The following is a 23,442-nucleotide window of genomic DNA, read 5'->3' as shown; positions in this document are numbered from 1 at the left end:
TATGTGTACATCAAGGATCTGCTTTGAGCCCTTATCTTTTTGCTTTAGTGATGGACCAACTGATTAAGAGCATTCAAAATGAGGTTCCATTGTGTATGTTGTTTGTAGATGATATTGTGTTGATTGATGAAATTAGGGGCGGAGTAGAGACTAAGTTAGAATAATGGAGAGAAGCTTTGGAATCTAGAGGGTTTAGGATGAGTAGAAATAAGACAGAATATATGAAATGTAATTTCAATTATGGTAGGAGGAATATTGTAAACAAAACTAAACTTGATGATGAAGAAATAAATAGCACTTGTAGATTTCAATACCTTGGATTTATTACGCAAGCTGAAGAAAAAAATCGAAGATGATGTAATGCATAGAGTTAAAGCAGGTTAAGTAAAATGGAGAAGTACTCCAAGTATGCTTTGTGATGGTATAATACTCTTAAAATTAAAAGGGAAGTTTTATAGGACGGCTATAAGACCAGTTATGCTATATGGATCTGAATGTTGGGCGATGAAGGAATAGAATATCCAAAAAGTAAAAGTTGCCAAGATGAAAATGTTTAGATTGATGAATGGTATAATATTGAAAGATAAATTAAGGAATGAACATATTTGCAATGTTTAGATTGATGAATTGTATAACACTGAAAGATAAATTAAGAAATGAACGTATTTGTGGTAAGTTAGGTGTAGCTCCTATATAAGATAAGATAAGATAAGGGAGGGACAACTCAAACGGTCTGGGCAATTGCAACATAGGCCACATCGTGCGCCAATGAGGAAGAGTGAGTTAGTTACTATGGGGGCAGTAGAAGGGGTAGAGGTAGACCTAAAATAACTTGAATGAGATAGTGAGTAGGGATTTAATAGCCCTGAATTTGTCAAAAGAAATAGTCCATAATCACATAAATTGGCAGAAGAGGATTCATATAGCCGACCCCACCTAGTGGGACTTAAGGCTTGGTTTGGTTGTTGGTCTTCCATTCAAAAGACGATGGTATTTTTTTCCTCTCTTTTCATCAGCATTTGTGGTTTCTTATTTTATTCTTTTCTGTTCTTTTGTTCCTCTTAATGGATTTTTTGTTTGCAAGTAATATCCTTAATATTCATAATATGGTCAACAATGTAATTGTTTTCCCGCATTTAACTGAACTAATTGGTGCTAATTTCTTTTTCTTGATGACAGGAAATTTGCCACATGATTGTAATTTTAAACTTTTCTTAGTCACATTTTCACTAGATAAGTATGGTGGTAGTAATAAGTATGTGATTTCCAGTTTAAAACTTGTAGTGATTTGTGCAACCACGAGATTTTATTTTGAAACTGTAGCAACAACAATTATAGATCCTGTAGAATCAAACTGATATGCTTGACATGTCACATCATTAAATCTGTCTTAAGCATCTTTCTAAAATTTTGATTGTTTGTATTTTCAATCTCTTTCCATGACTTTTCAGAATATTAATGACATAAGGAACTGTCGAAGAACAAATGTACCCATATTTGACTTGGAGAGTGGTTCGCGTACTGGCTTCAAGGAGCTAGAAGTTTCTGAAGATTGTGGAGTGGTAAGTTCTCAAAATGAATGCGGTTCCAGAGCATGCTTTTCCTGTTTTATTTTGCTTGATGTACTGTAAACAAGCAAAGGCCAATAATTAGAAAAGAGAAAAAAAGGGAAGGAAATTCAGTGCTTGTAGCCTCAAGGCAGTTGGTCGCTTTAGTCAATTCTCTCAATGAGGGCTTAGTGAGGATGAGTTCAATTTACTTGAGGAAATTGTTGGTCCAGTTGGGAACTCAAGATGGGGATGATGAATTGGGTGATCTTTTAAAACTTAATGGCAAATTTAAAATCTTGATTTTTAAAAGTAATATTAGTGAGTAAATGAACCACAGTCAATGATTGTTTAAGAGGTCAATTTAATTTAAAATACATTCACACAACAATCATAAAATAATAGTCAAACCACAATTTAGAGAGGTACACAAGATTTATAGTGGTTTGGTCACCAGATCTATGTCTACTCCTCAAACCAACCAATTTGAGTATTTTCACTATGATCCAGTGCTAAATACACTTAGCATCTCATGGCCAGGACTACCGTTTCTCACACTCTCTCTCTTTGGCAACCAGCCATAATACAGTGCCACTGATCTCAGGGCAACACAGCCCCCATGGGGAATCTCCCTAATTACATGAATGAGACACTCTTACTCTACTTGGATCTTTGACTAATACACAATGCTACAACACCCAAGACAACACAGTCCTCATGGGATTACACCCAATACAAGGTACAAGAGCAACAAGAAAACAAAAGAATCTCCAAGATCTTTTTGTAGTTCACACAAATGTGTTTTGGAATTCAGAATTCTTGGGCTTAGAGAGACTTCGATGAGAAATCTAATTAAGATCATAATCAAGATATAATATAGGAAACATATTTAATGTAGGAGACATATTCAAATTAGTCAAAATACAGTAAACTTAATTTACTATAATCGGGTGTCTAAAATAGACGTATGCTGTAGATGCTTTTGTAAATGCATCTGTCGATGCATCTGGCATTGCATCTGTTCAAGTTTCTGTCTATGCATCTACCAATACATCTGTCAATGCATCTTTCAGTACGTCTGTAGGTACAACTTGTTAAACCATCACACAATGAAACCAACATCATTCATATAAGTTTTGCCTCCCATCAGAATATTGCTTCAACAGAAGTATTTCACTTTGCAATGGTTATGCTGTAACAACACAGAACCTGCAAATCTTTGCATGTCCAGCAATAAAATATGGAGTCTTAGTTTATTTTTCTCCAAGACCACATAGATATCTTCGTGACCCAACTGCAGATTTGAAGGATAAAAATATTCTGACTAAGTTTTATTATTAATAGAACATGTGATGCTTTTGTCATTAATTTTTTTGGCTATGTGTTTTTATTTTTTGGATGATTTGTGCTGGTTGACCCAGTGTAATCACTTTTATTCCCTGACTATTGTATTTATTTTATTTGACCAGGTCATTTTTGAAGGTGTTTATGCTTTGCATCCTGATATCCGCAAATCACTTGATTTCTCGATAGCTGTTGTAAGATGACTTCTAACTTCATTTCTGGGGCTTCGTTTACATGTCTTCCTTGAAAGAGATATACTCTTTAAAAATTAATTGATGATAACAGGACTGCTATGGATTAACCTCTTATCTGCAAAAAACAGGTTGGAGGTGTTCATTCACATCTCATTGCTCGCGTTCAAAGGGACAAGAGTAGAGTAGGGTGTTTTATGTCCCAAAACGAGATCATGATGACAGTATTTCCAATGTTCCAGCAGCATATTGAACCACATCTCGTTCATGCACAAGTTAGTAGAATAAAAAATTATAGATTTTTTAGATTATTATTTCCTGCTCTAAATGTAACAAATCATTTGAAGATTTTTCATGGTTCTTAAGTTTCCACTATTTGAAATAAGAATTCATTTTATTTTTTCCCCAATTTTGAGTCATTTGATACATTAGAACTTTATGGTAAAATGCAATTTTAGTAATTCTAGGAGGAATAACGAAGAAAATATTGAACTTGGCAAGAAATTCCTAGTTATAGTAGATATTGGTTCCTTGGATCTATTATACTGTCTGAAATAGAAATTGAACAAGATGTGATGTCAAGTTAAAGCAAGTTGGGTTAAAATGCTGCAATGCCTTGGGTGTGTTGTGTGATCGTACAATAGGTCTAAAATTGAAAGGGAATTTTATAGGATGGCTATAAGACTAGCTACGTTATATGAATTAGAATGTTGGGCAACTTCCAATCAACTTATCCAAAATGCAAATTTAACATAAAGAAAATGTTAAGATAGAGAAACGGAATAACTCTAAAAGATAAAGGAATGAACCCTTTTGGGGTAATTTAGGCGTACCTGTTGAAGATATGATAAGGGAAGGATGGTTTAGATGATTTGAGCACTTACAACATAGAGCAAACAATGGTCCTATGAGAAAGTGATTTTGTTGATGTTAGAGGCTATAGGAGAATAAAATGTATTGGGGGAGTAAATAGGCATTTGGTAGCAGTTGAACTTTCTGAGCGTATTGCCCTAAATTGTGCTAAGTAGCACAAAAGGATTCATATAGCCGACCCCACCCGCTCGGACTTAATCTTGATTGTTGTTGTTGTCAACCTTCCCTTTCAAGGCACTGATCAAAATGGAAGGACGACATTAAATATTGACAAGTAATCCATGGTTTCAAACTGGAAAATGCTTTATACACTTTTATTAAAGAAGACAGATACAAAACCTAAACATGAAAAAGCAAATTGCAAAACAACTAGGATCTTCAAGGCAAAGCAACCCAATTAGTTAATTACCAGAATTTTCTAACATGGAAATTTCAGATTTTCCCAAGGATAATAGGACCGAATAAACTCAACTGCCCCGAGAAATACAACTTTGAAGATGTGGGGCCTATGGTGGGACCCAAGGTATTAAACTTCGATAATTTTGCCAAAATTTCGGAAAATGGGAGGGGTCGAAGTGAAAACACAATGCAATTTATGTTTTGCAATTTTCAGCCAAAATTTGGAAATTTTGGATTTTAAAGTTGAAAAAACAAATACCAAATTTGAGGCTTTTCTCTTCATTATTATGCACAATCATCTATTTAACATTAAAGTTTCTTCATAATTTCCATAATTTACTATAAGTTTCTAGTTGTTTCTTTCAGCCAAAATCAAATTTTAAATAGAAAAATAAATTTCCGTGAATAGAACCTCGAAATTTCTACTGAAATAAAAATTTTAGTCCTTGAGTGGAACCAATTAGTCGAATGCAAATCAACTTTGGAAACTATCTTCATGACTTCATCACCCGCTTCAGCAGTAACACTGATGCTCTTCTACTTTTCACACCTAAATATTAATTGTGCATTGTTAGAGGCATGCTTGGTGTAACATTTTTTTTTCTTGTATCATTGCAGCTCAAAATCCGAAATGACTTTGATCCTGTGCTTTCCCCTGAGAGTTCATTGTTTGTTTTGAAGAGTAACAAGCAAGTGCGTACATTTCAGTGCTTTTATTGTGACTATAGTTGCTGATCCCCTGACATTCAGTTATTGTTTCTTCCAAACAGGTTGCTTACCCGGATATTTTAAAAATACTTGACCCTGCAAAGTTCTGCAGCTCTGTTCAGAATTTCATTGACATATATTTAAAGCTTCCTGGAACCCCCACTAATGGTCAGTTGGCAGAGAGTGACTGCATACGAGTTAGAATTTGTGAGGGCAGATTTGCATTGTTGATAAGGGAGGTTTGTACCTTGATATGTTTTTTTAATCAATTAACAATGATCTGTATCTCCTGCTACTGCATTCAGTACTTGGTGCTTAATTCTTACTTGCTGTGAACTTTTTTCTGTTAGCCTATAAGAGAAGGCAACTTCATCATTCAACCCAAAGTGGATTTTGACATTAGCATTAGTACAGTTTCTGGCCTTCTTAACCTTGGGTAAGTTGCATAATGGTATTGTGCACTATCACATAATTCTATTTTGTCTATTTATAAGAGAAAGATTATGTGAATGTATGTTAGTTTCAATATTGGGTTGATGAGTCTTTTCTTCATGGCCCACAGTCACATCAGTAGCGTAATGGGAATATCTTGAGCATGTATGCTGGCCCAACAAACTTAAAAGATAACTCAAGAGAGCACTTCGGGGAATCCATAATTGTCAAGTAGTATCAAAGGCGACATAGGCCAACTACCATGTTGTTGCATGTTCAGCGGTGTGGGCATGCTGCTGTGTGATACGCTAATTGCTGTTCACCATGTTGGTAGTGGGATACTTGGCGTGAAACTGTCTTACCTCTTGGAGATTTAATGGAGTGGATTAGATTCATGTTCCACATGGCATGTCTGTTAGGGTGGCCTTGTGATCCCTTTCTTGTGGAGGATGCCTAGGACTAAATGGGGGAAGTTTGTTGCATCCCATGTCCCACATCCTACATTGCTAGTGTAACGAGGAGATTTGGCATCAAAATGTAGGTCCCAAGAACTAAAAAAATAACTCAAATCTATCATTTTGGTGGGAGGACCTTTGGATATGTTGCATTTTTTTATTAATTTATGTAAGCAACGCTGTTGCACTTGCTGATTCTTACAGTGAGCTCAGCATAGGGTGACGCAGTACAAGAAGAAAAGTAGAAGATAGATGAGGAGTAGGAATGGAGATGAGTAGAGAGGGCAAAAGAGGACAAGGAGAATAAAAGAGAAGGGAAAGAATGGCTACTATATTCAATTCCCATACTTTTCGTGTTTGTCTATTTCTTGTAATTTCATTTTTTACTAGGTTTAAGGTTTCTAAAATTATATTAGGATCCATAAATACAGCTTTAAATGGTTCGGTTTTGAAGAAAATTTGGACTCAAGTAAGCACATTTGTTTCCACAAAGCTTGAACCCGAAACTATCCATGATCAAGAAATAGAATTATTGAATATTTTAGCAGAAGGAAAATTAGAAAACAAGCAACTTGAAGGGGGAAAAAAAAAAGGCTTATAGAGAAATAGAGATGAGTTAGGAGTACCCATCGTCTATGATGGTGGAGCAGCTACTGGCGATGGCAGGGGTGATGGTTTGGCAGTTACATGTACGTTTGAGTTGGCACTCGGCAAGAGGACTGGGCCATTTTGTTTGAATAAATAAGTAACTAGGAGTAGTTGAGCATTCCTAGGTTAAGGGTGGTTTATTACAATATTTACATATTGTGATTTTTCCATTTTCTAATAGATTTAATTATTATATCTAATAAATAAGTGTCCAAAATTTAATGGAAACACACTTGGCCTGAGTTTCCTTACAATCCTTGTGATTTTCAAATCTATGCTTTATTAAAGGAAAGGTAACTTAAATTTATTTATAATTTTGACTTGGTTACTTTGGTTCATTTGAAGTTTCTAGTTCAGCTTGGGCATACTTGGTTTTGAGATTTTTTTTTTTTTTGCCAGGCAACTTGGTTTTGACATTGATTGGTGCAGGTTAATTTATGGTTTGGTTTTCTTTCAGTCATTGGCAAAACCAAGAACTGAGCCAAACCACATGGTTCCTAACAACAGACTCAAAACCTTTCCAAATAGATAAAAAAAACTGAACCAAACCACCTGATTTTGTTTGGTTCAATTTGGTTCAGTTAGTTTGGCTACCTGGTTCTCAGTTACTGCCCTATTCATAAATATTAGATGAAAAAAGAGATGATAGATGATAGATCGCATTGGTGATTTTGCCTGTTATGAGGTATGTTTTCTTTTATTTCTTTAGTACTTTATTTTACTGTGCTCTGCATCTTTTGATGACACGATGGTTGTTAGGTCCCCATAATACTAACTTAGATAAACATGAGAATCCTTAGGGAGATAGTATGGGGAGAGTTTTGGGAAAGAGTGGAATGCTGAGTGGATGTAGTTGCAGTAAAGAAAATGAAATGTAAGATGTGAGAAATTGCATGGTCACATAAAGGAAGGGCATTTATTTTTTTTGTTTTGTTTTGTTTTTTTAAATTTTAATTTCTCTCATCAAACAGAAAAAGTGGCCCCATCTGGTTTTTGTTTGGTGACAACGTAGTTTTGACTGGTGGCACTAGAGTTGGGGCAGTCATCAAGGTAATCTTTTGGAGAGATGATTTACAATCAAAAGGTATGAAAGTAAAGATATAATCCTAAGAAGGGGGTGAATTGGGTATTTAAAAATTACTTAGCGGAATTGCAGTTTAATTTAACCCTTTTAATTTAAACCACCACAACCACACTCTAATATCAATCACAATAATCTAATAAGCAACTGTACTATACCAATCGACAATCCTATATATATATATATATATATATATATATATATATGTGAATGCTGAAATTACAAATCAAATTTAAATTTCATTTAATTCAGTATTCAGTCAGTTCAATATCAGAATCTGAATTTCAGAAAAAATTAAATAACCTCAAAGATTCAGTAATCTAAATAAGATACTTGAGCTGATTTTACTTTAAACAATATAAATAATAACAATAGCTTTTACCTTAGTTAACCACAATCAGATTTAAGTTCCAGAGCTTGTCTGAATTTTCAGTCAATAATATAAATCATACAACCCTTCAAAGAAACCAATTTGTTAACTTGAGATAAGCATAATCAATACTTAGTGTTTCAGCAAATTTCCCAACACAATCAGAACATACACGCAGTTTATAGAGTGCTGAATTTAAAAGTTAGGGAAGAACATAACACAAGGTTTTTACAAGGTTCGACCAGCAGACTACGTCCTTGCCTCGAGCAACTCGCTGTGAGGATTTCCTTTACTACTTCATTGAACAGGTAAAGCAACCCTCTCTCCATTCGAAGGTGGAGACCCCTCTCTAACGAGAACACCCTGTCGCTGGGCAACGATTCAACAACCTTGAACTGTCAAAGTTTGCACAACATCAATATACAATTCGTACAAGAAAATAACTCTCAGCAGAGCAGAATTGTACAAATTTAAAGCACACTATACTTTAGATAATCAATATAAAATTGGAGCTCACGAAGATATCACAAGTATTCTGATTGTAGGATGTAGATTTCAGAGAATCAAATTAGAATTTCACTAGGTATTTCAGCAATAACTCACAGCAGCTTTTCAGAAAGAATTTCAAGAGTATAACATGAATTTTTGAATTGTATGTGAGTATTGGTTTTCCCAAATTGCAAAAGGTAATCTTTATATAGAGTAGAAAAAATAGTTACCATTTTCCCCAAGTTTGCTCCAAGTTTGGAAACTCAATCAGTTGAATTTAGAAAGAAATCAACGCTTTAGGAAAGTTTAAAACATACGCTTCAGTCACCTGAACTTGGAGATCAGTTGCCTGAGCTAATTTAAATTAGCACATTAGAACAGGCAGTAGCATACTAGCAGTTTAGTTGCCTGACCCCTATAGTTCAGTCGCCTGACCTCGATAGTTCAGTCGCCTGACCCTGTTCTGTTTCTTTATTAACACTGCAGTAGCACATCAGTCGCCTGACCACTAAGCCACTTAGTGTTTTTCAAATTTTAATTCCAAAACTTAAATTGGTAACTTGGAAAAATTATTTTAGAACTTATTGAAATATTTTCCATATTCTAAAATACGGCTTTAAGTCTAGAATGAATCCTAAGAGCTTCAACTTCAATATTGAGAATAGAAGAACTTATATGAGACTTAACTAGATTAAAAACAACTAAGTTCCTAAGTCTTCATGTTGTAAAGATTTCAAAAATCATTTGAGCTTTGATCAATTCTTCAATATACTTTATGTTCCTCATGACTTGTAGCTTTAAGTCTAAGCTTCAACAAACTTCTTCAAGTACAATCACTTGACTTCATAAATCACTTGAGTCGGAGTCCTGAAACTTCACTTGAAAACACATTTAGTAACCTTAATTTGTTATCGTCAAAATGAGATTAAGCCTTGTTATGCCAACAAGGTATAGAGGTTGTTCCCAGTATGTGAATGAGGAAGATCAAACAGAAGCTAATACTTTCCAAGAAAGACGTTCTATTGAAGGTACCAAACTTCATTGATTAGAAGTAAAAAAGCTTTTGAAGGTGGTTCAACTTAGGTAGTGTTTTAGAATTTCCCAAAATTCTTTTGATCTGCTAATTCATGGCCCCCAAATAAAAAAGAAAGCACTGCAAACTTACCTTTGGAACTCAAATTATTTACCTGCTAGGCCATCCAGGCTCCGTCCCAAAGAAGGTCACTGCCTCTCTCCTCCCTCCCCACTGAACTCCCTTGCAGAGAAAAATGCAAAGTTTATAAAGCCATGGAATGAGCAAGATTAAACTTAGTAACCATTGTACCACCACGCCATGTCGCATAAATTTATCATCTGACTGTGAAAGGCCGAGTCAATCAGCCTAGTGCACCAACCACTTGGTATGACGGGCACCAAAAAATAAAAAGAAAAACCAATTCCTCTTCTCTTTTGCATGCATACACCAGTGCAGCATGGGGAAGATTCAATAGCTGTAAGATTTTGTTTTATTTTTTATGTATTTTTTCTGTGTTTCTTCTTCTCCATGTTTCACAATTGAGTTTTATTTCTTAAAATGATGTTGTGTTTTGCTTTTCTGGATGTCAGGTATCAAGCTGTGGCTTATATTGAAGCATCTGCATTTATCTACCAAGATGGAAAGGTTTCTTTATGTATATATTTATTTTTTAATTTTTTGGTGATATTTCCTCTGGTTCAGAAATATATTTCTTTGGAGTCAAAGTATCAAACTTATTATTAAAATTTTTTGGTGATATTTCCTCTGCTTCAGAAATATATTTCTTTGGAATCAAAGTATCAAACTTATGAAATTGTGTGCTTGAACTTTTTTATGTTTCTAATTTTACACCATTTTTTTTTTCATGATCAATTTGATATTAAACTTCCTACTTTTAAAGCATACTCCATCCATCATGTTGTCTGGATATACGACCTGTATGCAAGGACTTATTTGGGTTTTGCAATTTACACCCTTAAAAATCTTCTATTGGTGCACAGGTGAAATTTTTGAATATTTGATTTGCGGGCACTTGACTGTGCCTCCAGTATCATAATTTAGGATCCATTTTGAAATTAAATTCCAATAATAAGTGATGTAGGACAAGAAACAAGACCCTAGGAAGATCCTTGTTGGAGAATAATTAATAAGAATTAGGTCAAGGGATTGTTGGGTATAGTTTAATTAGTATAGGATTATGTGTGTTTGGGGGCTTGTTTGTAATAGTTGCATATTTTAGGGTGGGTTTGTTGTTTCATCTAGTTTTAGGGGTATATGTGTAATTTGTGTGTTAGAGGCTTTCTTATAAGTAGTTGTTGATGAATTTGAATTGATCGTGTGTTTCCGCCATTATCTCTTCTCTCCTCTTTTCTCTCTTCCTTCCTCCCCTTTCTTTCCTTCTATCTCTCATGGCTACAGATCTTGATGCTGTCTCTGCATCATTTGGTATCAAAGCCCAACCACGATCTCATTCTTCCACTTCAATTCCCCATATTTCCCTCTCACACTTCTTCTTCCCCCTCTTCTTCTCTTCTTCCTTCGCCCCGCTGTTCTGTAACTTCCCTCTCCCTTTCTGCTGCTGCTGCTTTTTTCTTCTTCTCCTTCTCCTTCTTCATCCCTTTTCTTCTTTCCATTTCTCTCCTTCAATTCTCTCTCTCTCTCTCTCTCTATGTTGCTCTGAATCCCAATCCTAGATTTCATCCCCCCCATCTCTGCCCTGAAATTTTATTCAAGGAAAAAAAATGAAAAGCACTCGAATTTAGTTTTCTTAGCTTGGAAGTAAAGAGAAAAGATATTTATAGCCCTTTGACCCGGCTATCCTCGTCGACGAAATGGTGTCCTCGTTGACGAGGTCATATAGACAGTTTGTCGATGAGACGATGGACTCGTCAACGAATCATGATATCATCGATTTCTTGAAATCTCTCAGCTCCTCCTCGTCGACGAGCCTTTGAATTTCGTCGACAAGACTTACATGGATTTCGTCGACGAATCTTGGCTTCGTCGACGAATCCTAGCTTCGTGGACAAAACCTGCTAAATTCCCAATTTCCCCTTCTCTTATTTATTTAAACCCATACATCACGGTTCGGGTTCTTACATCCATGATTAGCTTGCTTAATTTGTAGTCCTAAGATGATTAAAGTATAATAATAATAATAAATAAATAAATAAATAAATAAAAATAATCATTAAGTTAATATCAATACGAATGTGTTTCTTTGTTAGGAACTTTAATTCTATATTTGATGCCTTAGAAAGACTTTGTCTTAGTGAATGTTCAAAGACCATTGCGACTCAGTCGCTCCTTGGAGGTTGACCTAATTAAAATGAATTTTATAAGATAAACAAGGTAGACACTGTTTGTACACGTAAATAAATACATATACACAAAATAATGTTTTGACTGACATACTTTGTATAAATAATAATAATAATAATAATAATAATAATAATAATAATAATAATAATATAGGTATCCTATGCGGGGTCCACAAGACGGTGTGAGGCCCACATGAGTCTTGAAGTCGTGTGGGGTTCACATGAGTCCCAAAATTGTGTAGGGCTCATAAAATCTTGCGAGAACTATTAAAGTTACGTCGGACCCACTTGAGTCTTAAAGTTGTGTGGGGCTCACATGAATTTTCGAAATTCGAACTTAATTTTTTTTATAAAAAAAATACTAAAATATAGCTTAAAAACAATAACAATGATAATAATAATGATTTCAAAAATATATATATAAATTAATTAATTGATTAATTAATTAAAAATTTATTTGAATGGGAGTGTCGGCAAGCCATAACTCTCATCCCCATCCCATGCTCATTCCTTGCCAATTCCTTTATTTTAAAAAATTATAATTTCACCCCTCTCTCCACACTTTTACAAATTTTATTTTCTTCCCCAAAATTTTCTTATAAATTGGAAGCATTGAACCTTCATTTTTCACAAAAAATTTCCAAATGAAGAAAATAATTAGTGAGTGAAAGAATTAGTGGTAAAGGGAGATTTTTTTTTAATTAAAATTCTCATTCACCCATTTTTTTCAATCTCATTTTTTAGAAATATTCGTTATAATCGTATCACAAGGTTAAGTAAGAGGTAAGTAAATTTTGATTATGTTAGATTTTTATTAAAATTTATATCCGAGTTTATCTGTAAGTAAATTTTGATTATTTTAAATTTTTATCTAAATTTTATACCCGAATTTATTTGTAAGTAAATTTTGAGTATGTTAGATTTTTATTAAAATTTATATCCGAATTTATTTGTAAGTAAATTTTGATTATGTTAGATTTTTATTTAAAATTTATACCAAAATTTATTTGTAAGTAAATTTTGATTATGTTAGTTATTTTCATAAAATTTTCCTGAGTTTATTTTTATGTATATTTAATTATACATGTTTTATCTTTAATATACTGACGTTTATTTTTTAGTTAAAAAATGTTCTAAACCCCTCGGGTATTTTACAACATTAATTTATATTCAAGAAAATATTTTTTTACACGAAAATTGTGTGACATGAGTTTATTTTTACATTACATATTTTATAAAACTTTTTCAAAAAATTCAGTTGCGTCACCAATCTTTCGAACTCATATTTCCCGGATGATTTTCAAGGCACTCCACTACCAACATAAGCAGAACCCCCTGAAACCCCTTTCCCTGAAATTTTGTCACTGTCTGACCACCAGAGGCTCCCCAAATGCCGGCAAAACATTCTCCAGTCGTCGATCTTTCAAAATCCATAATGTCGTTTTCCTTTCTCATCACACCAGCAACACCATTGTACTCCCAATTCCTTGATCTCCCTTCACCCCAAATATCATTTCCGGAAAATCGTCACCAGCAGCGACTCACATGCTGGCAGCATTCATGAGAACAAGTCGCCGGAGTCCCCTGCAACTGCCAGTTTTGTGAGAAATCACCTTCAGCCATGATATTTTGGTCTGCTGCATGATATTTTGCATGTGGTCTTGATATTTTGCAAGCAAGTGTAATAATTTGATACAAAAGGCAAAAAATTGCTGCTGCCAGCATTGAAAATCATGTTTTATTGCTGCATTTTGTGAGTTTCTCTGTGAATTTGTTTCATTCAACAATCAAGACTACATGTGAATTGAAGAAGGTTCTTGGGAAATTAGGAATCAAGTTTGTGGGTGAATTGTGTTAAGGTCTTTTGATGATATATAGTTGTAGTATATATAAACAAATCCATCACCATGGTGATAGCTTACTGGAAAAATGAATGGTGTTTGTCATATCACAAGCGTAATATCAAGCTATTCGATACCTTTCTTGAGTACGGGAAAAATGTTTGCAAATTCATTATTGATAGAAGATGTCCTGTGAATGTGATTTCTAGAAATGGAGTCACTTGTATGCAACTTCATCTGGAACCTCACCAAGGCCTTATTAAATATCTTGGGTTTGATAACTCTACATGTTTGTAAAAGAAATTTTGTTCATAGCCAAACAAGTGAATATCTTGCTAATGTTTGGTGTGATATCTCATATCATACCCATGAATATTGGCCATGTACTCCTTGGTTGGATGATTTGGGTGTGACTCAAGGACATGAGAACACATCTTCCACTATAAAGGTAAGAAGATCATCTTGAAGCCTGCACTACCAACCAACCAAAACAAAGAATCTCTTAGAGTTACTCAACTTGAAGATACTACAATGAATGAAAGGCATGTGTTTGAAAACATCCAAAGTCTTTCAAATATTCCTATTGTAGAGTTTGTCTTTCCCGATGAGTTTATTGGTGCCAATTTTCAATTCAATTCTATGTTGCTGTCAATGGAGTGTGGTTTCTTGCATCACTCAAGCCTCAACTTTGGAAGGGTCCAAGTTTGCTTCTTACTTCTAATCCTCAAACATTTCAAAAATTTAGGCCAATTTTTTTTCCGAATGTGGGAGATTTGATGTGGGACAAGAACCAATATGTTAGGAAGATCCTTGTTGGAGAATAAGAAGAATTGGGTCAAGGGATTGTTGGGTTTAGTAGTTAATTGTGTGTGTAGTTTAATTAGTATAGGATTATATGTATTGAGGGGTTTGTGGTAATATTTGTGTATTTTAGGGTTTGTTTTGTGATTTCATCTAGTTTTAGGAGTATATGTGTAATTGATGTGCTAGAAGCTTTCTAATAATTAGTATGTGAAAGCTATGTGGTAGGCAGCTGTTCATGAATTTGAATTTGAAGTGAATGTGAGGTTTACCCCTTTATCTCCTCTCTTCCCTTTTTATACTCTTTAATTTCTTCCAATTCCTCCCCCTGGCTGTAGATCCTTGATGTTGCCCTCCATCAGGAAGGTTTTTAAGACTTCTTCTTTGTTTGCATATAAATTTCCCCTGCCATGGAAGGTTTTCATTGAATTGTTGTTAAGTTTTTGCATGCTATTGATGGTAAACAAAGCTACAAGATTCAAGGGCTGTGGAGAATTTGAAGAAGTGAAAGTCTTCTTATTGGTTATGATGCAAATAGGTGTAGGAATAAAAGAGTTGAGAAATAAAGATTGAGATTTTAAAATAGTGTTTTAGAAACCTTTTCTCGAACCAAATAACGGCTGAATCCACAAAATAATTGTTAAGAGGCTATTTATGTCTTTAAGTATTATTATTAAGTGTGTTAGTACGTTAATTAGTGAGAATTAGTAAGGGTATTATTGTCATTAGAATATGTTTAATTTGTATTATCAATAGAGAGAGGTACCTATCTTTAAGTTAGGTCATTCATTTTAATCAAAATATTAACATGGTATTAGAGCATGATCCAACCTAAACCCTATTTCTCTCTCCCGTCGCGGGGAAAGCCATCCCTGCTGCTTACCTTCCTAGATCCACCTCCACCCCTCATTATCTCACAAAACCAACCATATACCCAAAAACAAAACCCTCCAAAGCCTAACCCCACAAAACCCCATCACTAGAGGAGCTCCCACGCACTGGCCAAATGCCGGCAGTGCCAACCCCCCGCGCCAGCGTGTGAGCAAGTTTCTGGCCCCCTTTTTCTTTTTATCTTTTTTTTTTCTCCCTTTGCCATGTTTTGATTCCTTCTCTAGACAATATTATCAAGTTGTTGGGTCTGTTTTTTGCTAAAGAATCCAACCTTTTTCTACCATGCACTTGTGATACTCCATTATCTGTTCAGGGTTTGTGAAGGCTTCTTTGTGAGTTGTTTCGAGCAGTGGCAGCATTCGTATGTCCAGTTGTGAGGCTCTGGCAGTGCTATATCTGTCGGTGAGTCGTTTACCTCGTCTGTAGTTGTGTTGTTGTGTCACATAGTTTGTGATTGTCCCAAATAGTTTTGATTGTTCTTCTTGTTTAACATTGGTGTGGTTGCTGATTTGCGAGTGTTGGGATGGAATCTATGAATCCCAAAAATTTGTTTCCTACATCACTGCCACAAATAACGACTCAAAAGTTGGATGGAAAGAACTAAGTTCAATGGTCTAAAGTTGTTTTGGTTTATTTAGTCGGATTAGGAAAATCTGACCCCTTGTTCCAATATGATCCTTCTGATGAAAAGAGAAAAGAAGTGTGGGTTCAAGAAGATGCCTTGATTGTTTCTCTCTTATGGAATTCGATTGAGCCATAGACTGCACAAATGTGTATGCATCTAGATACATGCAAGGAGATTTGGGATTATGTCAAACTTCTATACTCTGGTAACATTACACGTATGTATGATTTATCCCAGGTGTACTTTTAATTACAACAAGGAGATAGAAGTATTGCAGATTTTTTTGGATTGATGAAGCGTATTCATGAGGTGCTTAACGTCGTGCAAGCTATAACTGCCAATGTTCGTGAGATGCAGAAGTAGAGGGAGCAGGTGACAGTCCTTCGCGTCCTAGCAGGCTTGATACCCGAATTTGAGGCGTTCCGGTATTAGATACTTAGTAGTGCTGAGCTCCCATTGTTTGCCGATGTTTATTCTTGTGTCCTTTGTGCTTCCTTTAGCATGCATTCTCCTGCTCTTGCATCTGGCTCTGAGAGGACAACTTTTGCTACATAGGGTGATTCTAGTTCTTTACCACACAACTGCAAAAATTATTGAGCTGATTCGAGTGGTCGTGGTGGTAGAGACTGGCGTGTTAGAGGTACTCTTCACAAGTACTTATTGTAGATAGAGTAATCTTACTATTGAGCAATGTTGGGATCTCCAAGGTAGACCTTCACGTGTTGCTAATGCAGCCACTGCTGACTTCACACTTTTGGAGCAGCCAATGCAGCCACCGCCGACTCCTCAGGGGCCAAGGAGGGGGCAATGTACTGCATCCATGTCAGAGGAAGAGTATTCCAAGGTCCAACAGTATCAAGCATCACAACAAGCTTCTCTTCCCATTGCATCTCTTGCCCAAACATGTAATCCCACAAAGTGCTTGTCATCTAGTACTTCTCGTCCTAGTCCGTGGGTCATAGACTCCACTGCCACTGATCATATCACAGGTATGCCTAGCTTCTTCTCCACTCTTCAATATCCCTCAAATTTACCCTATGTTACTCTTGCTGATGGATCCACCACTGTAGTCAAGGGATTTGGGATAGTAAATCCCACTTCTTCTATTTCTCTTCCTTTGGTTTTGTATATTCTCAAATTTCCTTTCAATGTTTGTACGTTAGCAAGATTACTAAATCCATGAATTGTTCAATGACATTCTTCCTTGATTCTATGGTTATTTAGTATTTGAAGATGAGGAAGACGATTGGCTGAGGGCATGAAGCTGGTGGACTATATCACTTTGAGCTGCTATCTCCTTCTACAGCCAGCACTGCTGCTGCCACACCTTTCCAACTTCATTGTTGCCTTGGTCATCCTTCATTGGAAAAGTTAAAATGTCTTGTTCCTAGTTTGAGTTCTATGTTTAGTCTTGATTGTGAGTCTTGTCAATTGGGAAAGCACCGCCGTGTACCTTTCGATTCCCGAGTCAATAAATGAGTTGCAAGCCCCATTTTATGTTAGCTTATTCTAATGTTTGGGGTCCTAGTAAGGTTGTGGCCAAGTTGGGTTTCTGGTACTTTGTAATCTTTGTGGATGATTATTCAAGAATGATGTGGTTATATTTAATAAAAGATGATTTTGAGTTATTTCATGTATTTTGTGCCTTTTGTTCTCAAATAAAGACTCAATTTGGTTTGTTAGTTTGAGTACTTTAAAGTGCTAATGCTAAAGAGTATTTCAGTGCACAATTTACTACTTATATGATTCAGTTTGGTATTGTCCATCAATCATCTTGTGCACATGCTCCACAACGAAATGGGGTTGCAGAGAGGAAAAATAGACATATTCTTTAAATCACTCGCACCTTAATTTATCAAATGCATGTACCTAAAGTGTCTTTGGAGTGATGTTGTACTAATGCTTGTTATTTGATCAATAGGATGCCATCCTCTGTTCTTAGTGGTAAAATTCCCTACTCCATTCTCTTTTCTAATTCACCTTCATTCTCTCCCCCTCCTTGTATATTTGGATGTTTGTCCTTTGTTCATCAACTAACTCCTATAGTGGATAAGTTGGATCCTCGTGCTATAAAATGTGCCTTTATTGGCTATTCATATACTAAGGGATGTCGTTGTTTTAGCCCTATGCTGCGTCGCTTTGTTTCTACCGATGTTACCTTCTTTGAGTCTACACCTTACTACACCTAGTCCCTGAGTGCTTCTGAGCTCAATGAGTCTCTTCCTTTGCCTAATCTTCCATATTCTACTTTTCCGCCCTTGCCCAACCAACCATCTAAATCTTTATGTAGTTCGAGTCCTTCTTATCATCTTGATCATTCTAATTTGCAGACGTATTCATGACAGTTGCTCCAAGGAAGAGAGTCCCCTCTAGCTTCTACTACCACGCCTTTGGTTGCCTCGTTTGATGATCATACTCCCCATGATGTTGATCTTTCTATTGTTGCTCGAGAAGGTTAACGCACATGTACTCAACATCCCATTTCCAACTATGTTTGTTATGACTCCTTATCACCCTCCTATTATTGTTTTGATATTGCTCTATCACCTACTACTCTTCCTAAATTTGTTTCGTAAACCTTAGCCCATTTGGGTGGAGGAATGCTATGGTTTAAGAGATGAATGCTTTACATGACAATGGCACTTGGGACTTGGTACCTCTTCCTCCTAATAAGTTTGTGGTTGAGTGATGCTTGGTTTACACTGTGAAAGTCAAGCCTGATGGTTCTATGGCTAGTCTAAAGGCTCGTCTTGTTGCTAAGGGATATACTCAGGTGTATGGTATAGATTGTTCTGATACTTTTTCTCCAGTCGCCAAACTTACATTAGCATGTCTATTCATCTCCTTGGCTACTACTTGTCACTAGCCTCTGCATTAGTTAGATGTGAAGAATGCCTTTTTGCATGGTGACCTTGAGGAGGAGGTTTATATGGAGCAACCACTTGGATTTGTTGCTCATGGGGAGTCAAGCTTAGCGTGTTAGCTCAAGAAGGCTCTATATGGTTTAAAACAGTCTCTCAAAGCTTGGTTTGGTCGTTTTAGTGATGCAGTACTTTCGTTTGGTCTTTGACAGTGTGTAGTGGATCATTCCATATTTTATTGTCATACTCAATTGGGTAGGATCCTTCTTTTTGTTTGTGGATGATATTGTTATTACAGGTGATGATTATAAAGGTATTCAGAGTCTCAAACTTTTTCTACAGTCTAAGTTTCTAGCCAACGATTTGGGACAATTGAAATACTTCTTGGGCATAGAAGTATCTAGATCTCGTATGGGAATTGTGTTGCCCTAGAGGAAGTATGTTCTTGATCTGTTGGATGAAACTAGATTGTTGGGATCTAAACTGGTTGATACACTTGTGGATCCTAACAACAAGTTCGTGCCATATATGGGTGATTTGCTACCTAATTTTGGACAATACCAGAGACTTGTTGGAAAGTTGAATTATCTCACAGTCACTCAGTCAGATATATCTTTTGCAACAAATGTTGTGAGTCAATTTTTAGATTCTCCAAGGACAAATCACTGGGACGCAATAATTTGCTTCTTGAGATATCTCAAAGGTGCACTTGGGAGAGGTCTTTTATATTGTGATCAGGATCACACTTATATTCATGGATATACAGATGCAGATTGGGTTGGGTCGCCTTTTGACCAAAGATCCATAATCGGGTATTGTATCTTGGTTGGTGGTAATTTGGTCTCTTGGAGGAGTAAGAAACAAACTGTGGTGGGTAGGCCAACTACTGAATCAGAATATAGAGCTATGACTCACTACTTGTGAACTTGTTTGGTTGAAGAACATGTTGGAAGAATTGGGTATTTTTCACATTCTCAGCCTATGAAGTTGATGTGTGACAATCAAGCTGCTTTCGTATTGCCTCTAACCCAGTCTTTCATGAGAGGATGAAGCACGTTGAAGTTGATTGCCACTTTTTTTGGGAGAAACTTGTACAGAAGCTCATTACTACTGCTTATGTGAAGTTTGATATGCAACTTGCTAATTTGTTTACCAAAGTGTTGGGGGGGTGCTCGTGTTAAATTTATTTGTAACAAGCTAGGAGCATGTGACATTTATTCTTCAGCTTGAGGGGGAGTGTTAGAGGTTATTTATATCTTTTTTAGTATTATTATTATTAAGTGTGCGAGTATGTTAATTAGTGAGAGTTGGTAAGATCAAATCCCATTATCGAGTATTGTCCTTTCCACAATAAATTCCCCAAACTTCTGTTCACCACTTTAGTTTGCCCCATCTTTTTGACGGTGATAGGTGCTACTGTGCTGCAATTGTGTAGCCAATAACTTCCATGAGGTCTTTCAAAAATGTCGGAGGAACCTTGAGTCTCAATCTGATGTAATAATCTTTTCCTTCCCTCTCTATAAAACTATTTGGAAGATCAAAATGCCCCGTAAAAAGATCTTTATATTGGAGCCCTTTTTCTATTATTTCTTTTTGCCATATCCTTAATGTGTGGTTGGTTACACCTAAAGCTTTTATTTGGTTGGTTGTGCTTAATAGGTTAAATACTAATAACTCGCTGCAGATTAGGATGCCTTTGAAGTTTGAAGGCTCGCTCTCCAGATATTTGTGTGCTTTGTTTTATTTGCTCAGAATCTGCTCCACATATTTTCTTGCATTAAAATTTCGCATGGAATGTTTGGAATAAGTTATTTAGTTATTTTGGAGAAAGTTGGGTTTGTCCAGGGACAGTGGAGGAGTTTTTAAAAATATCTTTTGTTGGGTTTGGGAGGAAGAAGGAAGGAAAAGACCCACGGATTAGGGCTTTATTTGCAATATTTTGGTGTTGATGGAAGGAACGTAACTTACGTATATTTTTAGGGAAGAAATTAGCATTCTTGTTGGTGTGTGAGAACATTCATTTCCGGCTTCCTTGTGGTGCGTGGATAATGGTAATTTCAAGGGGAAATGCTTCTCAGATATTAAGCGGGATTGGCTTGCTCTGTTGACATCTTATGATGTGCTGATTTCTTGGGCTGTTTTTTTACATCATTTGGTTTTCTTTTTTTTGTTTTCCTTGGGGTTTCCTAGACTTTGTTAAGGAGGTTTCTCTTCTCCTGATTGTACATCCATTTTATTATCCAATGAATTTCTTTTGCTATTAAAAAAAAAAGGTCTTTGGTATCCCAAGTAATCTGACCACTTCCCAAAAGAAAAGAGTTGCTCCATGTCTTCTTGCATGCTACGAAGTGAACCATCTTTGAAAACCAATCCACAACAACAAAGATGGAGTCAACACCCCTAGTTGTTCATGGCAATCTGAGCACAGATTCCATGCTAACATCGGCCCATGGGGCTGTAGGTATTGGTAAAGGAGTGTAAGGAACTTTATTATGCTGCTGTCCCTTTGATACTTGGCAAGTGCGACACTGATCAACATACTTACACACATCTTGGTGCATGGAATGGCAAAAGTACCTTTTAGCCACTAAATTTAGTGTTGGATCCCTGCCAAAATGACCTCCTAAACCTCCCCGTGCAAGTCATGTATCAAGTATTCCATCAACAAACCTTTAGGAATGCATAGTTAGCACCCTTGAACATATACCCCTTTAAACAACAAATTCTGCGCACACGTCATGATCCCTAGCTGCAAATTTCTCAAAAATTTCTAGAAAATAAGGATCTTGTTTGTTTGTGTTGTTCCTTGATCAGCTCCAACCCAACAACACTAGTAGACATAGTTTCTAGCAAATACATCCTTCTAGTCAATGCATCTGCCACCTCATTTTGCAAGCCAGCCTTAACTCTCAATGTGAAAGTGTACTCCTGCAAGAATGCCACCGATTTAGCATGCCTCTGACTTAGCTTCTTCAGGGAATTGAGATATCTCAAGGCTTTGTGGCCAGAATTTAGAATAAATTTCCTTTGAATAAGGTAATGCTGCTAGAATCTCGATGCTTCAAAAATAGCATAAAACTCCAGGTCATAAGTTTTGCTGAACTGTGTTGACTTTTTCACTGAAATAAGCCACTAGTCTTCCTTCTTGATTCAAGCCAGCCCCAATTCCACTGCTTTATGCATCACAATCAACTTCAAAGAGCTTACCAAATCTGGTAAGGACGAAATTGCCGCTTGAGACATCATCTTCTTTATCTCCTTAAAGCTCTCTACTGCCTCTGAAGTCCAATTGAAATTCCCTCCTTTGAGACATTCAGTGGTGGGAGTGACTATAGTGTTGAAATTCCTTGCAAATCTCCTGTAAAATGTGGCCAAACCATGAAAACTTCTTATCTCTGTAATTGTTCTTGGATTCAGGCCAGCTGTTATAGCTTCAATCTTCGATGGATCAACTTCTATTCACTTTGCTGAGACAATGAAACGCAAGAAGCCCAACCTTCCCACCATAATCTGCACTTATGTTTGCATAAAGCTGGATTTGCCTCAAGAGCTGTAGGATAGCCCTCAAATGGTTAAAGTAACTTTTCTTGTTCGTGATGCACACCAAAATATCATCAAAATAAACAACAAGAAGCTTCCCTATGAAAGGTCTTAGTACTTGATTCATAAACCTCAAGGTACTAGGTGCATTGAACAACCTGAAGAGCATGGCCAGCTACTCATGGAGCCCTTCCTTGATTTTAAAGGCCGTTTTCCACTCATCTCCAGGCCTGATTCTGATTTGGTGATAACCCCTCGTAAAGTCAACTTTGGAATAAACCTGAGATCCAATGAGCATGTCAATCATATCATCCAATCTTGGAATAGGAAACCTGTATTTAATGGTGATTTGGTTGATAGCCCTGCTGTCACATTCTCCAAGTTCCATCCAATCTTGGGCTCATTTGGTAGTGGGGAAAATTGGGTAATGCGGCACCTGCAAGAAGATCAATTTGATGTTGTATATCCCTCATGGGAGGAAGCCCATTAGCTAACTCATATGGCATCACATCTTTGAACTCATCAAGAATCTCCTTGAAGTCATTTGGGAACCCCAACCGCAGATTCTCTTCCTTTTGAAAGAGGATGTAAATTAGCCCACTTTCCGTACTTTATTGAGCAAAATCCCTTTTATTTAAGAGAGCAGACTAACAATCATTTGCTTGCCTCTTAACATCTCATCCTTCTTGGTTTCAGTGCAACCTTCTTCTTTCTCACCATTGTTCCCAAAAATGAACAAGTATTCTTGATACCATCTTGGGTTGTGCTTCTTGCCTTCCATCATATTGCCAAGGCCCGCCCAAGACGAATATGACATGCATCCATGGGAGCCACGTCACAATAAACAGATCCTTTAAAAGGAACCTATTGAGAAATTAACAAGGCATCTCAAAGAGAAAATTACCTCACTTCCTTTGTTGAACCACAAAATCCTCCATGGCCGTGAATGTGTTTTAATTTTCAAATCCCAGCATGGCTACTACCTTTTGAGAAACCGAATTCTCACTGCT

At 36.3% G+C, this 23,442-nt stretch overlaps 1 protein-coding gene across 5 annotated transcripts in view; it reads left to right on the top strand.

Moving 5' to 3' along the window:
• Nucleotides 1–23,442, top strand: part of LOC131154336 (inorganic pyrophosphatase TTM1) — a 63,846-nt gene that overhangs the window by 22,746 nt on the left and 17,658 nt on the right. For all 5 annotated transcript variants that reach the window (XR_009136424.1, XM_058107034.1, XM_058107035.1 and 2 more), the window contains exons 16-22: nt 1,452–1,562; nt 3,017–3,085; nt 3,214–3,357; nt 4,973–5,047; nt 5,125–5,301; nt 5,413–5,498; nt 10,143–10,197. Coding sequence is in view for 4 of the 5 variants with exons in the window: in XM_058107034.1 (XP_057963017.1) it covers nt 1,452–1,562; nt 3,017–3,085; nt 3,214–3,357; nt 4,973–5,047; nt 5,125–5,301; nt 5,413–5,498; nt 10,143–10,197 (717 nt within the window). In the remaining variant the exon portion in view is untranslated. The remainder of the gene's footprint in view (nt 1–1,451; nt 1,563–3,016; nt 3,086–3,213; nt 3,358–4,972; nt 5,048–5,124; nt 5,302–5,412; nt 5,499–10,142; nt 10,198–23,442) is intronic.

Source organism: Malania oleifera, chromosome 4, assembly GCF_029873635.1.
Source record: "Malania oleifera isolate guangnan ecotype guangnan chromosome 4, ASM2987363v1, whole genome shotgun sequence".
In the NCBI taxonomy this organism is placed as follows: domain Eukaryota; kingdom Viridiplantae; phylum Streptophyta; class Magnoliopsida; order Santalales; family Ximeniaceae; genus Malania; species Malania oleifera.
This window is presented reverse-complemented; position numbering and strand designations above follow the sequence as displayed.